This window comes from Pocillopora verrucosa, chromosome 7, assembly GCF_036669915.1.
Source record: "Pocillopora verrucosa isolate sample1 chromosome 7, ASM3666991v2, whole genome shotgun sequence".
In the NCBI taxonomy this organism is placed as follows: Eukaryota; Metazoa; Cnidaria; class Anthozoa; order Scleractinia; family Pocilloporidae; genus Pocillopora; species Pocillopora verrucosa.
The window spans coordinates 2,342,200-2,363,665 of NC_089318.1; the positions used below are offsets into that span (position 1 = coordinate 2,342,200).

At 39.8% G+C, this 21,466-nt stretch overlaps 1 protein-coding gene and 1 long non-coding RNA gene across 3 annotated transcripts; both read left to right on the top strand.

The window, feature by feature from the left end:
* The first annotated feature begins 1,800 nt into the window (after window positions 1-1,800).
* Window positions 1,801-20,571, top strand: LOC131783957 (uncharacterized). 2 transcript variants are annotated; one of them, XM_066169943.1, is made up of 12 exons: window positions 1,801-1,882; window positions 2,713-2,832; window positions 3,539-3,575; window positions 15,072-15,300; window positions 15,694-15,920; window positions 16,561-16,740; window positions 17,312-17,490; window positions 17,714-17,876; window positions 18,028-18,069; window positions 18,818-19,000; window positions 19,529-19,696; window positions 20,333-20,571. In XM_066169943.1, the coding sequence occupies exons 2-12, from the start codon at window positions 2,770-2,772 to the stop codon at window positions 20,392-20,394; spliced, it is 1,533 nt and encodes a 510-aa protein (XP_066026040.1). In that variant the 5' UTR covers window positions 1,801-1,882; window positions 2,713-2,769; the 3' UTR covers window positions 20,395-20,571. The 2 variants fall into 2 exon arrangements, with proteins under 2 accessions (XP_066026040.1, XP_066026039.1); XM_066169942.1 differs by lacking the exons at window positions 15,072-15,300; window positions 15,694-15,920; window positions 16,561-16,740; ... (4 more) ...; window positions 19,529-19,696; window positions 20,333-20,571 and adding exons at window positions 3,917-4,145; window positions 4,902-5,128; window positions 5,736-5,915; ... (4 more) ...; window positions 8,800-8,967; window positions 9,720-9,924.
* LOC136282110 (uncharacterized) lies at window positions 13,034-14,796 on the top strand. Its single transcript, XR_010718096.1, has 3 exons — window positions 13,034-13,104; window positions 13,922-14,041; window positions 14,760-14,796. It is a non-coding gene; the product is annotated as an uncharacterized lncRNA (long non-coding RNA).
* Window positions 20,572-21,466: the final 895 nt, after the last annotated feature.

The window sequence follows — 21,466 nt, forward strand, 5'->3', positions numbered from 1 at the left end:
CCTTATGTTAATCTAAACAGTTCCAAACAATAAGATCGTAGAGTATGGCAAAATTTCGCCATCAGTCAGTCAGAAAGTTTAAAACTATACAAAAAATATTGCTTTGTTTAAGGTTACACCACACGGAATATTTCTGAAAACCAATCGCATTAAAGAGTGCGTAAACCATTTTCCCTCATCCGTCCTTGGTATACATGTTGGTTTACGCAATTCCGTTCCCTGTTTGAGATTCATTCCATGTGATTATTGCGTTGGCATATCTTTCTCGGTGATTCATGCACAAATATTTAAAGTAGATCGAATGATCAAACGATTCCTAGAATTTTAAAATAAATGATAAATGTTTGCTAGCACATTAGCGTGAGGGAATTTTTGTCTTAAAAAATATCAACAGTTGTTTCAAGGCAGCCGGCTGTAAACACAAAGACAGTGTTTGCTTTTAGTGTCAGCATGATCGAAAATTGCGTTTAGGTTGTAATGACTCAATATTTGTAAATGCAAACACAACTTTTTAGAGAACTTATTTCTACTCCAGTCCCTTTTATGTAAAGTCAGGTAGAAAAAACACCGTATACATGATTTATAGCGCTTCTTGAAGAAGGCTTTCCAGCTGAAATATTATGGATATATTGAAAAATGCTAACGAATGCAAAATAGATGAGTTTAAAATTTAAATAAAATAATTTATCATTTCAATAATCGCACACCCGATCTTAAAAACGTCAAAGATCATCTAAATTTAGAAGCAAAGAAGGCAGTTTCAGCCAATATGACAACAATCTACTCTCTTCGGAACCCGTACAAATTAGGGTGGACTTTTAATGATACCCAAGTGCTCTTTGTGTGTGCAGTCCACATTTTAGTGATAAACCACTTCGTTATTCAGGATTCAATCAGTTCGGTTTTACTCCTTCAAATGCTATGACACAAAAAAAAGGAAAGAGGATACAGCCTAATTTCTCGTCTCGTCATCAAATAAAGAGAGATTTTAACAATTATTTGTCATGATCGTGAGACAAGGAGTAAAACAGAGAAATTTTTTTTCGTCTTTAAACTCATTCCTATGAGGAATCGAACCTCTGATAGATCTTCGATTATCGGGCTCCGATGCTCTTCCATTAAGCTACAGAGACTCTATGCGTGTAAGTTACTAGGCGAATCCGAACTTCAAATGTTAGGATCTCGCACTCTGATGCACTACTGCCAAGCTAGCTGCGGAGTACACGACAATTTGCTTGGCCTTTTTTACGTGACGCGGTCGAAAGCGTCGGATATAGAGAAAAAATTTGGAAGAAAGATGGTAAACTTTGCGCTCGCGCGTCGAATTAAGAGATGTTTTAAACGTCTATCACATTGTGGGACTAATCCCACGCTTAACACGTAAACATCTTTTTATTTTAGGAACTAAGGGTTTAATGCATGAATGCTTCGGTTGTATTTACTATTTGTTCAGTTTTGATTACCAAAAAAAAAAAGCCATTCTTCTAAGTGGAGGAGTCAACGCATCACTCACCCATAACACTTTTTCCGTTTTACGTGAGTGTTTTCATTCCTTAGGCAATTTTCGGTTAGAACAGCTTATGAAGGTACACAGAGAATATGCGGAAAATCTAAATTTGACTTGAATTGGCAACTGTTTGACGCACGTTGTTCTATAGGCCGAATGTCAATCTAAACCGTCCTAACCAATAAGATCACAGAGTATGGCAAAAATTCGCCATCAGTCACAAGCTTTAAGCCAATCAAATCACAGATCCAACATTACATAACTTGACAAGTCCTGTTTTTTTCATTATTATTATTTTGCACTTGCAGGGTTCTGCATGTGCTGAGACGAATCTGTCTAACCTCAGAGTCAAGAATAACATTTCTTCGTAACTAGGTAGGTGACACATCTCTATTGCAAGAAAGCGTATGGGTACAAGGATCTATCATAGTCAGGCTAAAGAATGTATCTGATTTTTTACTCAGACGCGATTTCTTTCTGGCACGTAGTATAATTAACTTTTTTTAAATCGATGTAGCCCCCGAACACGGAAAAAACTAATTCAGGATTGACGAAACTTTGCACAGCTCTAAGTTTATTTCTTAGCGCTCTCCTGTAGTCACTATTCAAAAATACAAGTCGAAAGCAATGTTTAAGGATCGATTATGTCATAATTCTCAGTGGGTAAAATAATTCTTAAGGCCCACTTATCAATATTATTGGATGCTTAATGTTGCGAATGGGGTCTACAATTTTCTAATCAACAGTTTGTTCATGTTTCCTTTCAAGCGAGACATTCATCGTTGGCAGATTTTTAAGATAAATAGCCGAGTCGAGAAGTGTTTTGCGCATCTTTTCCAATGGTTTCTGCTTTATAAATAACAGAAGAGGAACAACAATTTGTTATTTGGCACAAGCACTATGGTTGTAGACTTCAACAAGGACGAAATACATTTATAGCAATGGAGTGAACCCTTGAGTTCATACATAATCTACTCAGGAAGATGCCAATTAAGATATCTAATGACCCCAACTGCGTGTTTAAGAACGTTCTCACGATCTCGCCTCTAGCTGTCTCACTTCTCAAGTCCCAGATACCTTTTTTAAAGGCCTTTTCTCCTTAAAAGAAACTGTTCTCGGAGATTTTGACCTAAGAATCACCCCATGCACTGCAGTCCTTTGACTCATTTATTAGATTGTTGAACTTTTGCTTATTCATCGCGTAGGGCTGAAAGCAAATAGAAGCCAGTTGTATTGTAGTCTGCACTTCTGCCGACGGAGAGATGATCCATAAACTTCATTTGCTGCCGCTGTTGTTTTTATGGTTGGCATGTTTCATCCATTCGGTCAGTATTTCATCATGTTGGTATGGCAGTTTTAAGTAGATCAATTAGGAAAAAGGTGACTAAAGAAACTTGAGCTTGCACAGAAATTTGGCGGGTAACAGCAGTGTTTACGTACTTTTATCTAATCATGCTAGCCGACCAATGTGAGCGCCCGCCTTCTCAGATACCTATAAAAATGTGAGAAGAACTTATGTATTGATCCCCACCAGGGGTTAGAGGATAAACAGGAATAAAAGATATTGACGGCTTAAATCTCCCTCACCTTTGGAAAGTTGCAATGCAGAAAATAGTACTAAACACGTACAAAGATATTGACCAAACGGAAAGGTAAATCTTGTTAAGTGCACAAGTGCAGTTGACGGTGAAACACATGTCCACTGTTGTAATTTTGTAACTGTTGTATGTTAATTAATTATAATCAATTATCGATCAGCGCTGAATGATGCACGTTTCTCCGCCAGCGGAAACATTTGAAACAAGTCGGAGAGAAGTTTGCCGGGAGTCTGGCCCTAACTCATTTTAAGTGCTAGACCCTTGCAGACTTCTCGTCGGTGTGTGTAGCTCAGGGCCTCCTCATGATTTCCCGCGAGCTAAGAAATGCTCTTTACTACTCGCAGGATAGTTGTAAATTTAGAAGTACGCATACACATATTGTGCACACTTTTTCGCAAACTAAACGAGAAAACGTCTATTTCTTTGTCTGTAGGGAGTCCTAGGATGTTCAGATTGCACTGATGTTGAGAGTAAGTTATTTTCACTGTCTACTCGACTTTGGTCATGACGGAGAGGGACTAGGTAAAGTTAGCACAACTACTTAGGCAAGCAAACTGAGAGACGTGAAAAATACACAAAGCTGTTTTTTCCGGAATTGGGTGGTAATAGTAGGGAGTTGTGGCATGATATTTTATGAGAAGACAATAGATGGGTCTACGGAAAAGTGTGGGACATATTTTGGAATCTATCCGGCAATTCACATAGGACTAGATCTCAGATATGTTACACCTCCTACTTGGGTAGATTCTACTTCTCGTATCTTATGGCGGGATGAAGTTTTCCCTGAATAATCTTTTTGTTTACAACATAGCAAATGGCTTTGTATGCGATGGACAAACGGTCAACTTGTGTCAGACTGATCACTCGAAGTCGTGGAAAGTTGCCGTTATCACTCAAGACACCATGGATTTGTATTCATGTGACGGCCTGGAAGCTGGAGACAAACTCTTACTATTTGTTAGCAAAGGAAGACTGATCAATTATGGCAAATATGAAGTGGTCACAGCACAAGACGTCACACCAATAGATGGAGACGAAAAGTAAGAGTGAAAATTATAGGAAACTTGTGGCCCAAATCTTTTTAAAGAACTACATATCTATTTTCAACATAGACACAGTAAATTTTGATTGCAAATAATTTACACTCAAACGTTTTAAGTGTCTAATACATTTCTCGAACGGATTCTGGCTTCTCACAAAGTAATGTGGACAAACTGACCGACCATTGGATGACTGGATGACTAGCTGGCGGACTGCCTCACCGACTAACTGACTGACTGACTGATCAACCTACTGACTGACTGACTGACAGACCAGCTGACCAACAGACTGACTGACTAACTGACTGACCGACTGACCGACTGACTGACTGGCCGACTGACTGACTGACTGACGACTGGCCGACTGAGTGATTGACTGAAGACTGATTGACCACCTGACTAACTGACCGGCTGAATAACCGACTGAATGAGAGAAGAACTGACTAACTTATTGAATAAAAAAATGATTAACTGACTGACTGACCATCAGAGTGACTAACCAACTAACTGACTGACTGATCGACCAACTGACTGAAAGATAGAATAACCGAGTAACTGACTGAATGAATTCATGACAAAATAACTTACTAACTGACCAAACGGTTGTAGCTATAAAAATACCCTTGAATTCATGTTTTCATTTATTCGCCAACCCATCCATTCTTTAGTCCGTGTATAAATCACCAAATCAATAAGTAAACTAGTAATTTGCCATATCAATCCGTTAATCAATGCTTTCTATTTGTATGATTACAGATCACAATGCCGAGTTGTCTTTGACAAACCCATTACGATGGATCTTGAAAAGGACCATCTAACATGTTTGATCGCTCAAAGGCTTCCATCATTTGACAAAGTATCTTTACGTAACAAATGTGTCCTGACATGTGATGAACAGAAAGATGGCCTTGGAGGAATTCTGGCCTTTGAGGCCGACAACCTGGTGATCGATAATACTTCCAAAATAGATATGACTGGAAAAGGTGCGAAGATTTTTAGAACTTCTCACACCTCTGTTTATGTCTTAGGATGAAACAGGAATTATATTGGCTCTGATTTGTGAATGAATTATTCGCGAGTTTTCTTCTATAATTAAACAGACTAGGACATAATTTTTCAAAATTTTCACAACAAAAAATTGATTTTCAATTTGATCCTGAACGGCCATTGCGGTATGCTGTTGGTAGTCTACAATTGAGTTTAAATTCATAGAGAGTATGATTGTAGAGTAGTAAAAAAAGTAACAAAAGCTCTAAGAAAATGAGGGTCTGAATCCTTCAGTTTGCCTAAAGAGCTACAAATTTTATGGTGTTTGCGCAAAACTAAACGTCCGAACTAAAACATTTTTTCCTGGTAAAATAATTATAGTTACTACTATGATCCTGGCTCTAACAATCCTTCGAACCCTCTGGCTCCACCTGTACCTAGACAGCTTGTTTCCTTGTTTGTGCCTATATCATATATTCTACATGTCGTATTCAGGCCGTGAGGGAACAGGATCGAACGGGAGGAGGAGCAGAAGGGTGGCGCACTCACCTGCGAACAAAGTGTTGCTATTGAGTACTTCTTAGCGGTGTCGTTGATTTTCAGGATTTACAGGCGGCGTTGGAGGTGATTCCCGTGGGGGTGGAGGGTACGGAGGCGAAACGTTCGACTGTCCGGCAAACGCGTTACTAGGAAAAGGAGGAGATATTTCCAATGTACCCTGGGCAAAGAATACCGACGGAATTGGCGGTGGAGGGGCTGGGGACGGGCCACAGACAAGGGTAGGTTAGTATACATGCGTAAGCTATTTCAAGGTCTAATCAGAGCGAGGACAATGCCACTAGAAACCAAATGGAATTTAAACGAAACTACCTTAACTGTCTAACGCGCTGGAAGGTACAAATTATTGTAAATAAATTTTAAACTGCGTGAAATGATCGATGGTGTGGTCTAAATTCAAGTCAACAGTAAGGAAACAGCAGGAAGGTCGATTGAATCACTAGGCGCCCAAAATACCAAATAAAAACAGACAAGTGTCCAGTGACGAGAGATGAAGCTGGATAGCTGGAAAGGACAACTAGTTTCATGTCGAATCAACTCGGATAGAATCGTGAAATTAGATTTGGAAATTATGTATAGAAAACGTTCTGTTCGATAAACGACAATGAATGTGAGTTTTTCTTAAAACTTTTGTAGTAATTGGATGGAAATGGAAACTTAAGTCTCTGATGGCATCATAACGCTAGCCGTTTTCGGATCAGGAAAGTCAGCTAACTAAATTAACAAGAATTTGTTGGCGAAAAAAGGTCATTTTATCAAGTTCACATGATGAGTGGAACAGTATTTCTTAACCTTGTAACAAAAACTTTCCGGTAGGTTCTAAAGGAGGTCCGGGAGGAACTAATGCCGGCGGCGGAGGAGGAGACTCAACTGTCAACAGTGACGATGGTGCGGCCGGTGGGGGAGGGGGTGGACATTTCTCCGGTGGCGGGGGAGGGGGAGGGGGCAGTGGGTGTGGTGGTCACGATGGAGGAAAGGGAGGATCAGCTGGAAACGTAAGTCATTAATTCTTATATGAATTGTTCGGAGTAAAAAACGTGTGAAGACAGAGCTTAGGCTACCATTGCGACCGTCTGAGAAGACGCAAATATGAAATATGCGTTTGTTACTTCAGCCTCCATCTACCTACTGGCTGCGTCCAATTTTTACTGACAAGAAACTGAAACTGACTTCTCTATCCATTGTAAGAAAGAGTTTATTAAAGGCTTTCTTCCACAATTTTCATTTAGATCGGTACCCATGCTGGGGGTGGGGGTCAGTCGTCTTGCCCAGGAGGACATGGTGGCAATGGAGGAAGTGCGGGGAAATGGCCTCCTAATCAGGCTCCCCACTGCAACGACAAGTCAGCATCAGGTGGTAACGCAGGCTCATCTAGCTCTGGAGGTGGAGGAGGTAATTTTTAGGTCATGTCACTTATACTGTGTAGTCCATTACGCTGGAAAGCCTTTTAAGAGATGACGAAGGTTTACTTGAAACTAATGCTATTTATAACTTAAATCGTTATACTGTAATCAAGGTAATGGATGATATTGTTATTTTTTATTCGATTTTAAGGTGATTCTTGTGGCAATGCTTACGGTGGAGGTGGTGGAGGAGGTCAGTAAACAATTCTTTTTGTGTTTTTCCTCAACGTGATCGAAACCAAGATACTTCAGTCAGCTCTATTGGTTTGATGTTGAATTTGAAGTCGAATGTGACTAGGGATTTGGGCTCAAGCATCCATAAGGAACATTTCGATTGAGCGCTGTAAAACAAAAGCAAAAGCAATAACAGCGTTCGATCGTAACAACAATAACAACACCCATGATCAAATTGCAATTGGTTTTAGTTTTGCATCTGATTGGCTGAGAGAATGGCACAAGTTTTGTAGACCAATTAAAGAGCGAGGTGAAGGAAACCATTTGAAACCGTCGCAATTTCGGATTATCTTAACCATTGAAAGGGAGGTATGCTCCAGACAACATACAACTTTCATAACTCTTGGCCGGACTTTCAGCATAGTTAAAGACAATCTTTGAAAGGTTTAGATTCTCAAAATGCAGTCGATCTTGTAGTTTAGTGGCGGAGACAAAACCTAAATGATTTCTGGTGTTATTTCTCTTCCAAATCAAACGATCTTTGGTTAGTTGCCAAAGTGGACTATTTACGATCTTGTATATTTACGTCAACGTCCTAGGTCTTTCATGGACTGAAATGACGAGGTTTTATGACAAATTTCAATGTTTTCAAGCAAGGAGACTTCTATGAATGAATCTCTTACCCACTGCAAACTTGGGTGTTCTGGAGAAATGCGTTCTCTGTATAGATAAAAAAATAGATAACACATATGCAACTGACTTGGGAGCATTAATGACACCTTCAGGATCCACGGGGGCCGCTATTATTTTGTTTATATTTAGGCGGACTCCAGTTTGGCCATACCAACTTCACGACTCACCTGAGCTACGGAGGGGGAGGTGGAGGGGGAGGAGCAAGTGCGTTCAGTGATGACCCCAACCCTGGAGGGAAAGGCGGAAGTGGAGGAGGACTGGTGTATTTACAGGTTGGGAAACTGGTACTACAAGGGACCATCAGTGTAAAAGGTATGAACCAGAAAAGCATAAAACCCACCCCTCCCTCCCAAAGTCTCAACCCGTTAGCTCCCAGAAGTGATTAAGAAGTAACTTCTCCATGCACTATCCATACATTACCCAGTAGACAGGTAATGAGAATACTGTTTTATTTAACAATAAACTCTCACAACTTTCTTACATAGAAATTTGTAGTAGATAGAGGGAAGAATTAATAATCAGATCTTGGGAATTTAACGGGTAAACTTGGAATCCTTCTTCTCAGAGAAATGTTGTTGAAAGACCAAGTTTTTCGATAATGTTCAAACCATACCTTATTCCAGACCTAAATAATAAAAAGCGATCCCCTTTTCAGACCTAAATGAGTAACAAACAAGATAATAGAGTCTATTGGTTAAAAACTACACCCTCTGAGCCGCAAACGCCCGTAGAATGTAAAAGGAAGCAGTGGAGGTCAGAACTAAAAATGAGAAATTGTTCCACGTTGTAAATCTGTGGCCTGGCTGTTTTATGGAGCTAATACTTTACTTTTTACGCAGGAAACTCTGGACAATGTCTCAATCGGAAAGGTCACAGATCAGCCCCTGGGGGAAGTGGCGCTGGGGGCAGTGTTGTCATCTTTACCAAGAAACTCATCGGAGATCCGAAGAGTAAAATTTCCGTTTCCGGAGGGGATCCTGTAAAATGTGCTTTTGGAACTGGTGGTGGTAAGCAAACAAAGTCCTTTGCAAACCATGCCGTGAGAACTGCTCTGTGAAGCTCAGTAAATATCGGTCCACCCAAGCTTTTGGTCATAGTAGATGCTCTGGTAAAAAACCTTGACTTATGGCAGATGGGTTTAGGGTTCAAAGATCTAAAAACGTACGGGATGAGAGTTTAGGGTACGGTACGGGATGAGTTATCGCAACCCGCGGGATCGGAAAGATAAGAGCTTTCCAGAGAACCAGAGATCAGGCTCTTTAAGATGAAAGCGACATTATAAAATGTATTTTAACAGGAATTTTACGTTTTATAACAGTATTTAGAGTCGGCCATTACTGCTAAGTACGCATTCAGAAACAGAAAGAAATAAAAGACAGTCTAGAAAACAATTTTGGATAACTTCGAGATGAGCGGAGGTGGATCTAAAATAAGTGATTTTTAGGATTTATTTTAACTAACTTCACTTTTCCTCGCGATCATAAGCCTTTCGTACCCTAACATGGGTCTCCATATTCTCCATACAGTACGCTAAACAGTTTCTAAGAGCGCTGACAGGGAGAATTTTTTCACCCATCAAAAGCTTCTCTAGATGGTGATAATTCCTTTTGACCTTTGATTCAGCAACGATACTGTCAGTAAGAAAAAGATACTTTACTTTAGGGGTCATTCACAAGTATCATTATGCGGCGATTGATGTGGTTCTCTCTCGATGATGTGGAAGATAGAATTATTAATATCTAATCAATTGATTTTCCAGGTGGTGGTGGTGGTAGCGGACGCTGGGTTGTACAGGAAGGTCAATCCACCCATCACGACTAAATCCGTCATGGACCTTAAAAAGACTAAGCCGAAACAAGTGAAGAGTACCGCTAAGAAGTTCCTTGCTTTAGATGATTTGTTCTCTGCTGTATAAGCGTAGTGTATCGGAATTAAATTAGCTGTAGTTGAAGTAACAAATAAAATAATTTAATTAGTTGAATCTAGTCAAAGTCTTGAGGATTTATGATACCGAACGATCGAGCCTATTTATTATTATAATTTTTTTTTTAGGTCTACGAACAGACGCTCATTATCAGTACTTTGGTACGAGCTTTCCTTTGCCCGCGAAGAATTATGGGGCTTTGGGCTACGCGGAGCGATGAGAGGTCTGCAGGGGGTCCCATTATTAGTCCCAGACTCTCTCACCTCTCCTAAACTCGTCTCAAATCTTCCCGCGTGTGGAGAAACGCGCGTTCTCGAGCACTGATAATGAGGACATGCTCGTAAGCTATTTCTTTTCGTGGCAGTCATTCTAGCAAGTCTTATCCAGGTCTTTACCCTCTCTGTTTTTTTTTTTTTTTTCTTTTTACCGAGGCAAGTACTGATCAACGGGAAAGGAAAAGCAACCACCTCAACGGCTCTGAACTTTCTTCCGTTGAAGATTAATAATGGTAATAGGACTAAGTGGAGTCCGATTTGGTCTGTAATCATACGAGTGATTATCAAAATCGTCGATTTGTCTATCACGAGTACGATTACTGACAGAATTGGACGACCAATTCCTGTTACAAATTAATCTTAACCGTTACAATTTCCGAAAAAAAAATGCATTTACGACAAATATCTCCGATAGAGATGAATAGACAACTTCAACCAATTGTTCATCAACCCTATGTAAAAGAAGGTTACAAAAAACTTTCAGAGGAAACCAAAGGCCAAAAATAGGTCCCAGCATTTTTTATAAGCAAAATTGGAGAAAATCAAGATACCAAGCAGTTGATAAGTTGCCACGTAGAAAATCTATAGGATAAAAAAAAACCATATCACTCTGTTCACTAACTGCTCTCCCCAAAAAGTAACTTTCCGTAAGCTCCATCTTCCACAATCCAGTTTAATACTTTCCAACTCTTCATATCTTCCCGTGGAAATATTAACAGTTAGCCGGCTAACGTTCTGTCTAACCGCTAGATTGACGGCGTAGGATATGCTGTAACAGGGCTTCGATGAAGCCCCGCAATTAGGGGAGTTTACTCCTGAAGTGTTGAAGAAATGCTTTAGTTGTAATTACCGTTTGTTCAGTTTTCACTACGAAAGCCATTCTTCTAAGAAGAGGGGTCAACGCATCAAATACCCATGACACTTTTCCGTTTTACGTGGGTGTTTTCATTCCTAAGGCCATTTTCGGTTAGTGGAGCTTATCAAGTTAAACAGAGAATATTCGGGAAATCTTAATTTGACTTGAATTGGCAACTGTTTGACGCACCCAGTTCTACGCCTTATGTCAATCTAAACAGTTCCAAACAATAAGATCATAGAGTATGGCAAAATTTCGCTATCAGTCACAAACTTTTAGCCAATCGAATCACAGAACCGATACTACATAACTTAACACGTCCTATTTTTTTTTAATTATTATTTTGCATTACTTGCAGGGTTCTGCATATGCGCTGAGACGAATCTGTTTAACCTGAGATTCAGGAATAATATTTCTTCATTACTAGGTAGGTGACACATCTCTCTTGCAAGAAATAATGTGGGTACAAGTGTCTATCATAGTGAGGCTAAAGTAGATATCTGATGTTTTACTCAGACGCGATTTTTTTCCGGTATGTATATAGTGTACTTTACACCAAGTAATTAACTTTTTTAAATCGATGTAGCCCCGGAACACGAAAAAATTATTTCAAGATTGAGGAAACCTTGCACAGCTCTAAGTTTATTTCTTAGCGCTCCCATTCAGTCACTATTTAAAAATTCACGTCGAAAGCAATGTTCAAGGATCGATTATATCATCGTTCTCAATGGCTAGAATAATGGCTAAGACCCACTTATGAATCTCATTGTATGCTTAATGTTGCGAATGAGGTCTACAATTTTTTAATCAACAGTTTGTTCATGTTTCCTTTCAAGCGAGACACTCCTCATTAGCACACTTTTACGATAAGTAGCCGAGCCGAGAAGTGTTTTGCGTATTTTTTCCAATGGTTTCTGATTTATAAGTAACAGATGGAGGTTTAACGATTTGCTATTTGGCACAAGCATTATGGTTTTTACTCATCAACAAAGACAAAGTAGATTTATAACAATAGAGTGAACCCTTGAGTTCATACATAATCTATTCAGGTAACTGTCAATTAAAATACCTAATAACCCCTACAGCGTGTTAAAGAACGTTCTCACGACATCGCCTCTGGCTGATACGCGTCTCAAGTCCCAGATACCTTTTAAAAGGCCCTGTCTCTTTAAAAGAAACTGTTTTCGGATATTTTGACCTGAGAATCACCCAACGCACTGCAGTCCTTTTTAAAACAATCCAACCAATTGTTCATCAAGCCTATATAAAAGAAGCTTACAAAAACCTTTCAGAGGAAACCAAACGTGAAAAATAAGTCACAGCATTTTTTATAAGCAAAGTTGGAGAAAATCAAAATACAAAGCAGTTGATAAGTTGCCACGTGAAAAATCCATAGGATAAAAAAAAACTATATCACTCTGTTCACTAACTGCTCTCCCCAAAAGTAACTTTCCGTAAGCTCCATCTTGCACAGTCCAGTTTAATACTTTCCACCGCTTTATTTCTACCCGTGGAAATATTGACAGTTAGCGAGCTAACGTTCTGTCTAACAGCTAGATTGACGGCGTAGGATATGCTGCACCAGGGCTTCGATGAAGCCCCACAGTTAGGGGAGTTTACTTCTAAATTCGACGAAATGCTTCAGTTGTAATCATTATTTGTTCAATTTCGATTACGAAAGCCATTGTTCTAAGTGGAGGGGTCAACGCATGAATTACCCATGACACTCTCCCGTTTTACGTGGGTGCTTTCATTCCTAAGGCCATTTCCGGTTAGCGGAGCTTATCAAGTTGAACAGAGAATATTCGGGAAATCTTAATTTGACTTCAATGGGCAACTGTTTGACGCACCCAGCCCTAAGCCTTATGTCAATCTAAACAGTCCCAACCAATAAGATCACAGAGTATGGCAAAATTTCGCCATCAGTCACAAGCTTTTAACCAATCGAATCACAGAACCAACACTACATAACTTGACACGTCCTGTTTTTTTTTTAATTATTATTTTGCATTACTTGCAGGATTCTGCATATGCGCTGAGACGAATTTGTTTAACCTCAGAGTCAGGAATAATATTTCTTCGTTACTAGGTAGGCGACACATCTCTCTTGCAAGAAATTGTGTGGGTTCAACTGTCTATCATAGTCAGGCTAAAGTAGGTATCTGATTTTTTATTCAGACGCGATTTTTTTCTGGTATGTATATAGCATACTTTACACCAAGTAATTAACTTTTTTAAATCGATGTAGCCCCCGAACACAGAAAATTTATTTCAAGATTGAGGAAACTTTGCACAGCCCTAAGTTTATTTCTTAGCGCTCCCTGCAGTCACTATTTAAAAATTCAAGTCCAAAGCAATGTTTAAAGATCGATTATGTCATCGTTCTCAGTGGCTAGAATAATTCCTAAGACCCACTTATGAATATTGTTGTATGTTTAATGTTGCAAATGAGGTCTACAATTTTTTAATCAACAGTTTAGCACACTTTTACGATAAGTAGCCGAGCCGAGAAGTGTTTTGAGTATTATTTCCAATGGTTTCTGATTTATAAGAAACAGATGGAGGGTTAACAATTTGCTATTTGGCACAAGCATTGTGGTTTGTACTCGTCAACAAAGACGAAATAGATTTATAACAATAGAGTGAACCCTTGAGTTCATACATAATCTATTAAGGTAAATGTCAATTGAGATATCTAATGACCCCTACTACGCGTTCAATAACGTTCTCACGATATCGCCTCTCGCTGTTACGCTTCTCAAGTCCCAGATACCTTTTTAAAAGGCCCTGTCTCCTTAAAAGAAACTGCATGTTTTCGGATATTTTGACCTGAGAATCACCCCATGCACTGCAGTCCTTTGACTCATTTCTTAGACTGTTGCACTTTTCCTTTTTTCATCGCGTAGGGCTGAAAGCAAATAGAAGCCAGTTGTATTGTAGTCTGCTCTTCTGCCGACGGGGAGATGATCCACAAACTTCATTTTCTGCTGCTGTTGTTTTTATGGTTGGCATGTTCCATCCATTCGGTCAGTATTTCTTCATGTTGGTATGGCAGTTTTAAGTAGATCAATTAGGAAAAAGGTGACTCAAGAAAACTAAAACATGTGCTTACACGGTAATTTATTACATAACAGCCGTGTCTACGTGCTTTCACCTAATCACACTAGTCGACCAACGGGAGCGCAGCCGCCTTATCAGATACTTATAAAACCGTGAAAAGATTTTAAGTATTGATCCCCTCCAGGGTTTGAAGGATAAACAGGAAGAAAAGAAATCAACGGCTTGAATTTCCCTGACCTTCGAAAAGGTGCGACGCAGAAAATAGTACTAAACACGAACATAGTCATTGACCAAACGGAAAGGAAAATCTTGTTACGTACACAAGTGCAGTTGACGGTGTAGCACATGTTCACTGTTGTAGTTTGTAACTGTTGTATGTTAGCTCTCGATCGGCCCCTAATTGTCGATCAGCGCTGAAGGATGCACGTTTCTCCGCCCACGGAAAGATTTGAAACAAGTCGGAGAGAAGTTTGCTGGGAGTCTGGCCCCAACTCATTTTCAGTGCTAGACCCTTGCAGACTTCTTGTCGGTGTGTGTAGCTCAGGGTTTCCTCGTGATTTCCCGCGAGCTAAGAAATGCCGGTTACTGCTCGCAGGATAGTTGTATATTTAAAAGTATACATACACATATTGTGCTCCATTTTTCACAAAGTAAACGAGAAAACATCTATTTCTTTGTCTGTAGGGAGTCTTAGGATGTTCGGATTGCACCGATGTCGAGAGTAAGTTATTTTCACTGTTTACTCGACTTTGGTCACAACGGAGAGGGACTGGGTTAAGTTAGCAATAGCAATAGTAGGGAGTTGTAGTACGATATTTATGAGAAGACAATGAGTGAGTCTATGGAAAAGTGTGGGACATATTTTGGAATCTATCTGGCAATTCACATAGGACTAGATCTCAGATATGTTACACCACCCACCTGGGAAAATTCTACTTCTCGTATCTTATGGCGGGATGAAGTTTTCCCCGAGTAATTTTTATGTTTACAACATAGCAAATGGCTTTGTGTGCGATGGACAAACTGTCAACTTGTGTCAGACTGATCACTCGAAGTCGTGGAAAGTTGCCGTTATCACTGAAGAAACCATGGATTTATATTCATGTGACGGCCTAGAGGCTGGAGACAAACTCTTACTATTTGTTAGCAAAGGAAGACTGATCAATTATGGCAAATATGAAGTGGTCACAGCACAAGACGTCACACCGATAGCTGGAGACGAAAAGTAAGAGTGAAAATTATAGGAAACTTGTGGCCCAAATCTTTTTTGAGAACTACATATCTATATATATAGCTAACATTTTCCACATTATTATAGTAAATTTTGATTATAAATAATTTACACTGAAACGTTCTAAGTGTCTAATATATTTTCCGAATGGATTCTGGCTTCTGACAGAGTAATATGGACAAACTGAGCAACCATTGGATGACTGAATGCCTAGCCGGCGGACTGACTCACCGACTTACTAACTGACCAAACGGTTGCAGCTATAGAGATATCCTTGAAGTAATGTTTTCATTCATTCGCCAACCCATCCATTCTCTAGTTCTTTAGTTAACTAGTAATTTTCTATATCAATACATCAATCAGTGCTTTCTATTTGTATGATTACAGATCACAATGCCGAGTTGTTTTTGACAAACCCATTACGATGAATCTTGAAAAGGACCACCTAACATGTTTGATCGCTCAAAGGCTTCCCTCATTTGACAAAGTATCTTTACGTAACAAATGTGTCCTGACATGTGATGAACAGAAAGATGGCCTGGGAGGAATTCTGGCCTTTGAGGCTGACAACCTGGTGATCGATAGTACTTCCAAAATAGATATGACTGGAAAAGGTACGAGCATTTTAGAACTTCTCACACCTCTGTTTATGTCTCAGGTTGAAACAGGAATTATATTGGCTCTGATTTTCGAATGAGTTATTCGCGATTTTTCTTCCAAAACATAACAGAGTAGAATATTATTTCTCGAATTTTCACAACAAAAGATTGATTTTCAATTTGATCTTGAACGGCGAGTGCGGTATACTGTTGGTGGTCTACAGTTGAGTTTAAATTCATCGAGAGTATGATTGTAGAATAGTCCAAAAAAATAACGAAAGCTCTAACAAAATGAGGGCATGCGAAGGTTGTCTGAATCTGACCACCTTCAGTGTACTTAAAGAGCCACAAATTTTATGGTGTTTGCGCAAAACTAATAGCTGTTTTGAAGACTACGTCCAGGCTAAAACATTTTTTTCCTGGCAAAATTATTATAATTACTACTCTGATCCTGGCCCTAACAATCCTAGGAATCCTTTGGCTCCACCTGTACCTAGACAGCTTGTTCCCTTGATGTGCCATTATATCCTCTACATGTCGTATTCAGGCCGTGAGGGAACAGGATCGAATGGGAGGAGGAGCGGCGGGGTGGCGCACTCACTTGCGAACAAAGTGTTGATATAGAGTACTTCTTAGCGGTATTGTTGATTTTCAGGATTTACAGGCGGCCTTGGAGGTGATTCCCGTGGGGGTGGAGGGTACGGAGGCGAAACGTTCGACTGTCCGGCAAACGCGTTACTAGGAAAAGGAGGAGATATTTCTTACGTACCCTGGGCAAAGAACACGGACGGAATTGGTGGTGGAGGGGCTGGGGACGGGCCAAAGACAAGAGTAGGTTAGTATGCATGCGTAAGGTATTACAAGGGTTAATCAGAGCGCGGATAATGCCACTAGAAACCAGTTGGAATTCAAAAGAAATTACCTTAACTGTTTTACGCGCTGGAAGGCGCAAATGATTGAAAATAAATCTTAAACTACGTGAAATGATCTGTGGTATAGTCTAAATTTAAGTCAATAGTAAGGAAACAGTAGGAAGGTCGATTGAATCACTGGACGCCCAAACAACCAAATTAAAACAGACAAGTGTCCAGTGAAAGGACAACTCATGACAAATAAACTCGGATAGAGTCGCGAAATCAGATTTGGAAATTTGCATAGAAAACGTTCTGTTCAATATACAACAATGAATATGAGTTTTTTTCTTAAAAAACTTTTGTAGTAATTGGATGGAAAAGGAAACTTTTAAGTTTCTGATGGTACCATAACACTAGACTTTCCGTTTTCGGGTCAGGAAACTCAGCCCACAAAATTAACAAGAATTTGTTGGCGAAAAAAGGTCATTTTACTAAGTTCACATGATGAGTGGAAGAGTATTTCTTAACCTTGTAACAAAAACTTTCCGGCAGGTTCTAAAGGAGGTCCGGGAGGGACTAATGCCGGCGGCGGAGGAGGAGACTCAACTGTCAACAGAGACGATGGTGCAGCCGGTGGGGGAGGGGGTGGACATTTCTCCGGTGGCGGAGGAGGGGGAGGAGGCAGTGGGTGTGGTGGTAAAGATGGAGGAAAAGGAGGATCAGCTGGAAACGTAAGTCATCAATTTTCGTATGAATAGGAGTGAAAACCGTGTGAAGACAGAGCTTAGGTTGCCGTTGCGACCGTCTGAGAAGACGCAAATATGTGTTTTGTTATTTCAACCTCCATCTAGCTACAGGTGCCTCAAATTTTTACGGACAAGAAAATTAAACCTGAGTTGTCTATCCATTGTAAACAAGAGTTTTTCAAAGGCTTTTTCCACCATTTTCTTGTAGATCGGTACTCACGCTGGGGGTGGGGGTCAGTCGTCTTGCCCAGGAGGACATGGTGGCAATGGAGGGAGTGCAGGGAAATGGCCTCCTAAACAAGCTCCCCACTGTTACGACAAGTCAGCATCAGGTGGTAACGCGGGCTCATCTAGCTCTGGAGGTGGAGGAGGTAATTATTAAGTTGTGTAGTCCATCACACTGGAAAGCCTTTTAAGAGATAATAACGGAGGTTCTTATGAAAATTGATGCCATTTTAGCTTAAATCGCTAAACTGTAATCAAGGTAATGGATAATATTGGTATCTTTGATTCGATTTTAAGGTGATTCTTGTGGCAATCATTACGGTGGAGGTGGTGGAGGAGGTAAGTAGACAATTCTTTTTGTGTTTTTCCTCAAAGTGATTGAAGCTAAGATACTTCAGTCAGCTCTTTTGGTTTGATGTTGAATTTTAGGTCTGATGTGACTAAGGGTTTGGGCTCAAGCATCCATAGGGAACATTACGATTGAGCGTTGTAAAACAAAAGCAAAAGCAATAACAGCATTCAATCGTAACAACAACAACAACACCCATGATCAAATTGCAATTGGTTTTAGTTTTAAATCTGATTGGCTGAGAGAATGGCACGAGTTTTGTTGAACAATTATAGAGCGCGGTAAAGGAGACCATTTTAATTTCGGATTATCTTGAAATAAAGGTTTGCTCCAGATAACTTACAACTTTCATAACTCTTGGCCAGATTTTCAGCACATTTAAAGACAATCTTTGAAAGGTTTAGATTCTCAAAATGCAGCCAATCTTGTAGTTTAGCGGGGAAGACAAAACCTATATGATTTCTGGTACTATTTCTCTTCCAAATTGTACGCTGTTAGGCCAATTGCCAAAGTGGACTATTTACGTCAACGTCTTTCATGGACTTAAATGACGATGTTTTAAGACAAATTTTAACGTTTTCAAGCGAGGAAACTTCTATAACTGAATCTCTTATCTACCGCAAACCTAGGTGTTCTGGAGGGATTCGTTCTCTGTATAGGTAAAGAAATAATTAGATAACACATATGCAATGACACCTTCAGGGTCCACGGGGGCCACTATTTTTTGTTTATATTCAGGCGGACTCCAATTTGGCAATACCAACTTCAAGACTCACCTGAGTTACGGAGGGGGAGGTGGAGGGGGAGGAGCAAGTGCGTTCAGAGATGACCCCAACCCTGGAGGGAAAGGCGGAAGTGGAGGAGGACTGGTGTATTTACAGGTTGGGAAACTTGTACTACAAGGGACCATCAGTGTTAAAGGTACGATCCAGAAAAGCATAAAACCTACCCCTCCGCTCTAAAGTCTCCGCCTTTTAACTCCCAGAAGTGACTAACAAGTAACTTCTCGATCCATGTACTACACATACATTATCCAGTAAACAGAGAATACTGTTTTATTTAACACTAAATTCTTACAATTTTCTTACATAGAAATTTGTCGTAGATAGAGGGAAGAATTAATAACCAGATCTTGGGAATTTAATGGGTAAACTTAGAATCCTTCTTCTCAGAGAAAAGTTGTTGAAAGACCAAGTTTTTCGATAATGTTCAAACCACACCTTATTCCAGACCTAAATGGTAAAAAGCGATTCCCTTATCAGACCTAAATGAGTAACAAACAAGATAAAAGAGTCTATTGGTCAAAAACTGCACCCTCTGAGCTGCAAATGCCTGTGTAATGTAAAGGAAAGCAGCGCAGGACGTAACTAAAAATGATAAATTGTTCCACATTGTAAATCTGCGTCCTGGCTGTTTTATGGAGCTAATACTTTAATATCACTTTACCAGGAAACTCTGGACAATGTCTCAACCGGAAACGTCACAGATCAGCCCCTGGGGGAAGTGGCGCTGGGGGCAGTGTTGTCATCTTCACCAAGAAACTCATCGGAGATCCGAGGAGTAAAATTTCCGTTTCCGGAGGGGATCCTGTAAAATGTGCCTTTGGAACTGGCGGTGGTAAGCAAACAAAGTCCTTTGAAAACCATGCCGTGAGAACTGCTTAGTGAAGCTCAGTAAAATATCGGTCCACCCAAGCTTTTGATGATATTATACTCTCTGGTAAGAAACCTTATCTTATGGCAGATGGGTTTAGGGTTCAAAGATCTAAAAACGTACGGGATAAGAGTTTAGGGTCCGGTACGGGATGAGGTATCGCAACCCGCGGGATCGGAAAGATAAGAGCTTTCCAGAGAACCAGAGATCAGGCTCTTTAAGATGAAAAAAAAATGTTTTTTTAACAGGAATTTCAAGTTTTTGAATAGTATTTAGAGTCGGCCAGTACTGCTTAGTACGTATTCAGGAACAGAGTGAGATAAAAGACAATCTAGAAAACAATTTTAGATAACTTCGAAATGAGCGGAGGTGGATCTAAAATAAGTGAAAAATATTTTGACAGCATAAAAAAAAAATATGTATATATATATATATGTCCCCTGATGAGTGCTCAATGTTGTGGTAGCAGAGCTAAGTATACATAAGTTAAAGAATTAAAGAGAACGCATCGATTCTCTGTGACTCTGAGTTTCGCGCCTAAGCGCTCGTCAGACAGAACTTTTTGGGAAAAAGTTAATATTTAATCAATTGATTTTCCAGGTGGAGGTGGTGGTATCGGACGCTGGGTTGTACAGGAAGGTCAATCCACACATCACAGCTAAATCTGTCTTGGATTTTAAAAGGACGAAGCCGAAACAAGTGAAGAGTACAGCTAATGGGTTCGCTTTAGATGATTTGTTCTCTGTTGTATCAGCGTGGTGTATCCGAACACAAGTGCTCTTGACACCATCAATTAGTTGTATTTGAAGGATGCAAAGTAGGAAATAAACTTAGTTGAATCTCGTCAAAGTCTTGTGGATTCATGATACCGAAAGATCGAGCCTATTTATTATTATTTTTTTAAGCCTACGAGCAGACGCTTATTGTCAGTACTTTGGAACGAGCTTTCCTCCGCCAGCGAGGAATTATGAGGCCTTGAGCTACGCGAAGCGATGAGAGGTCTGCAGGGGGTTCTATTATTAGTCCCAGACTCCACTCACATCTCGACTCGTCTCAAATCCTCCCGCGTGTGGAGAAACGCGCGTTCTGGAACACTAATGAGGACATGCTTGTAAGCTATTTCTTTTCTTGCCTGTCGTTCTGAGCAAGTCTTACCCAGGTCTTTACCCTCTCTGTTTTTTTTTTGTTTTTTGTTTTTTGTTTTTTGTTTTTTGTTTTTTGTTTTTTGTTTTTTGTTTTTTGTTTTTTGTTTTTTGTTTTTTGTTTTACTGAGGCAAGTACTGATCTATGGGAACTGAAGGAAAAGTAACTACCTCAACGGTTCTGGTATTTTTCTTCCGTTTACAATTAATAATGGTAATAGGACCAAGTGGAGTCCAATGCGGACTGTAATCATACGAGTGATTATCAAAATCGTCGATTTGTCTATCACGAGTACGATTACTGACAGGATTGGAAGACATCAATTCCTGTTACAAATTATTAACCGTTACAATTTCCGGAAAAAAGATACATTTAGGACAAACATCTCTTGTAAAGACAATGTCTAAAGTAAGAAATTCCTCCATTTTGGAAATTCCCCAGTTTACATTTTTTTTTCCAGGATGAGTGGTTGTTGCTATGGTTATTTTGATCAATTTTGTGATTGGTGGATTTAGCTGAGTGGACTTGATTGGCCGCTTCAGCTGTCCGATTACAACTGTATAGAATGATTAGTGAAATATAAAGCAGCTG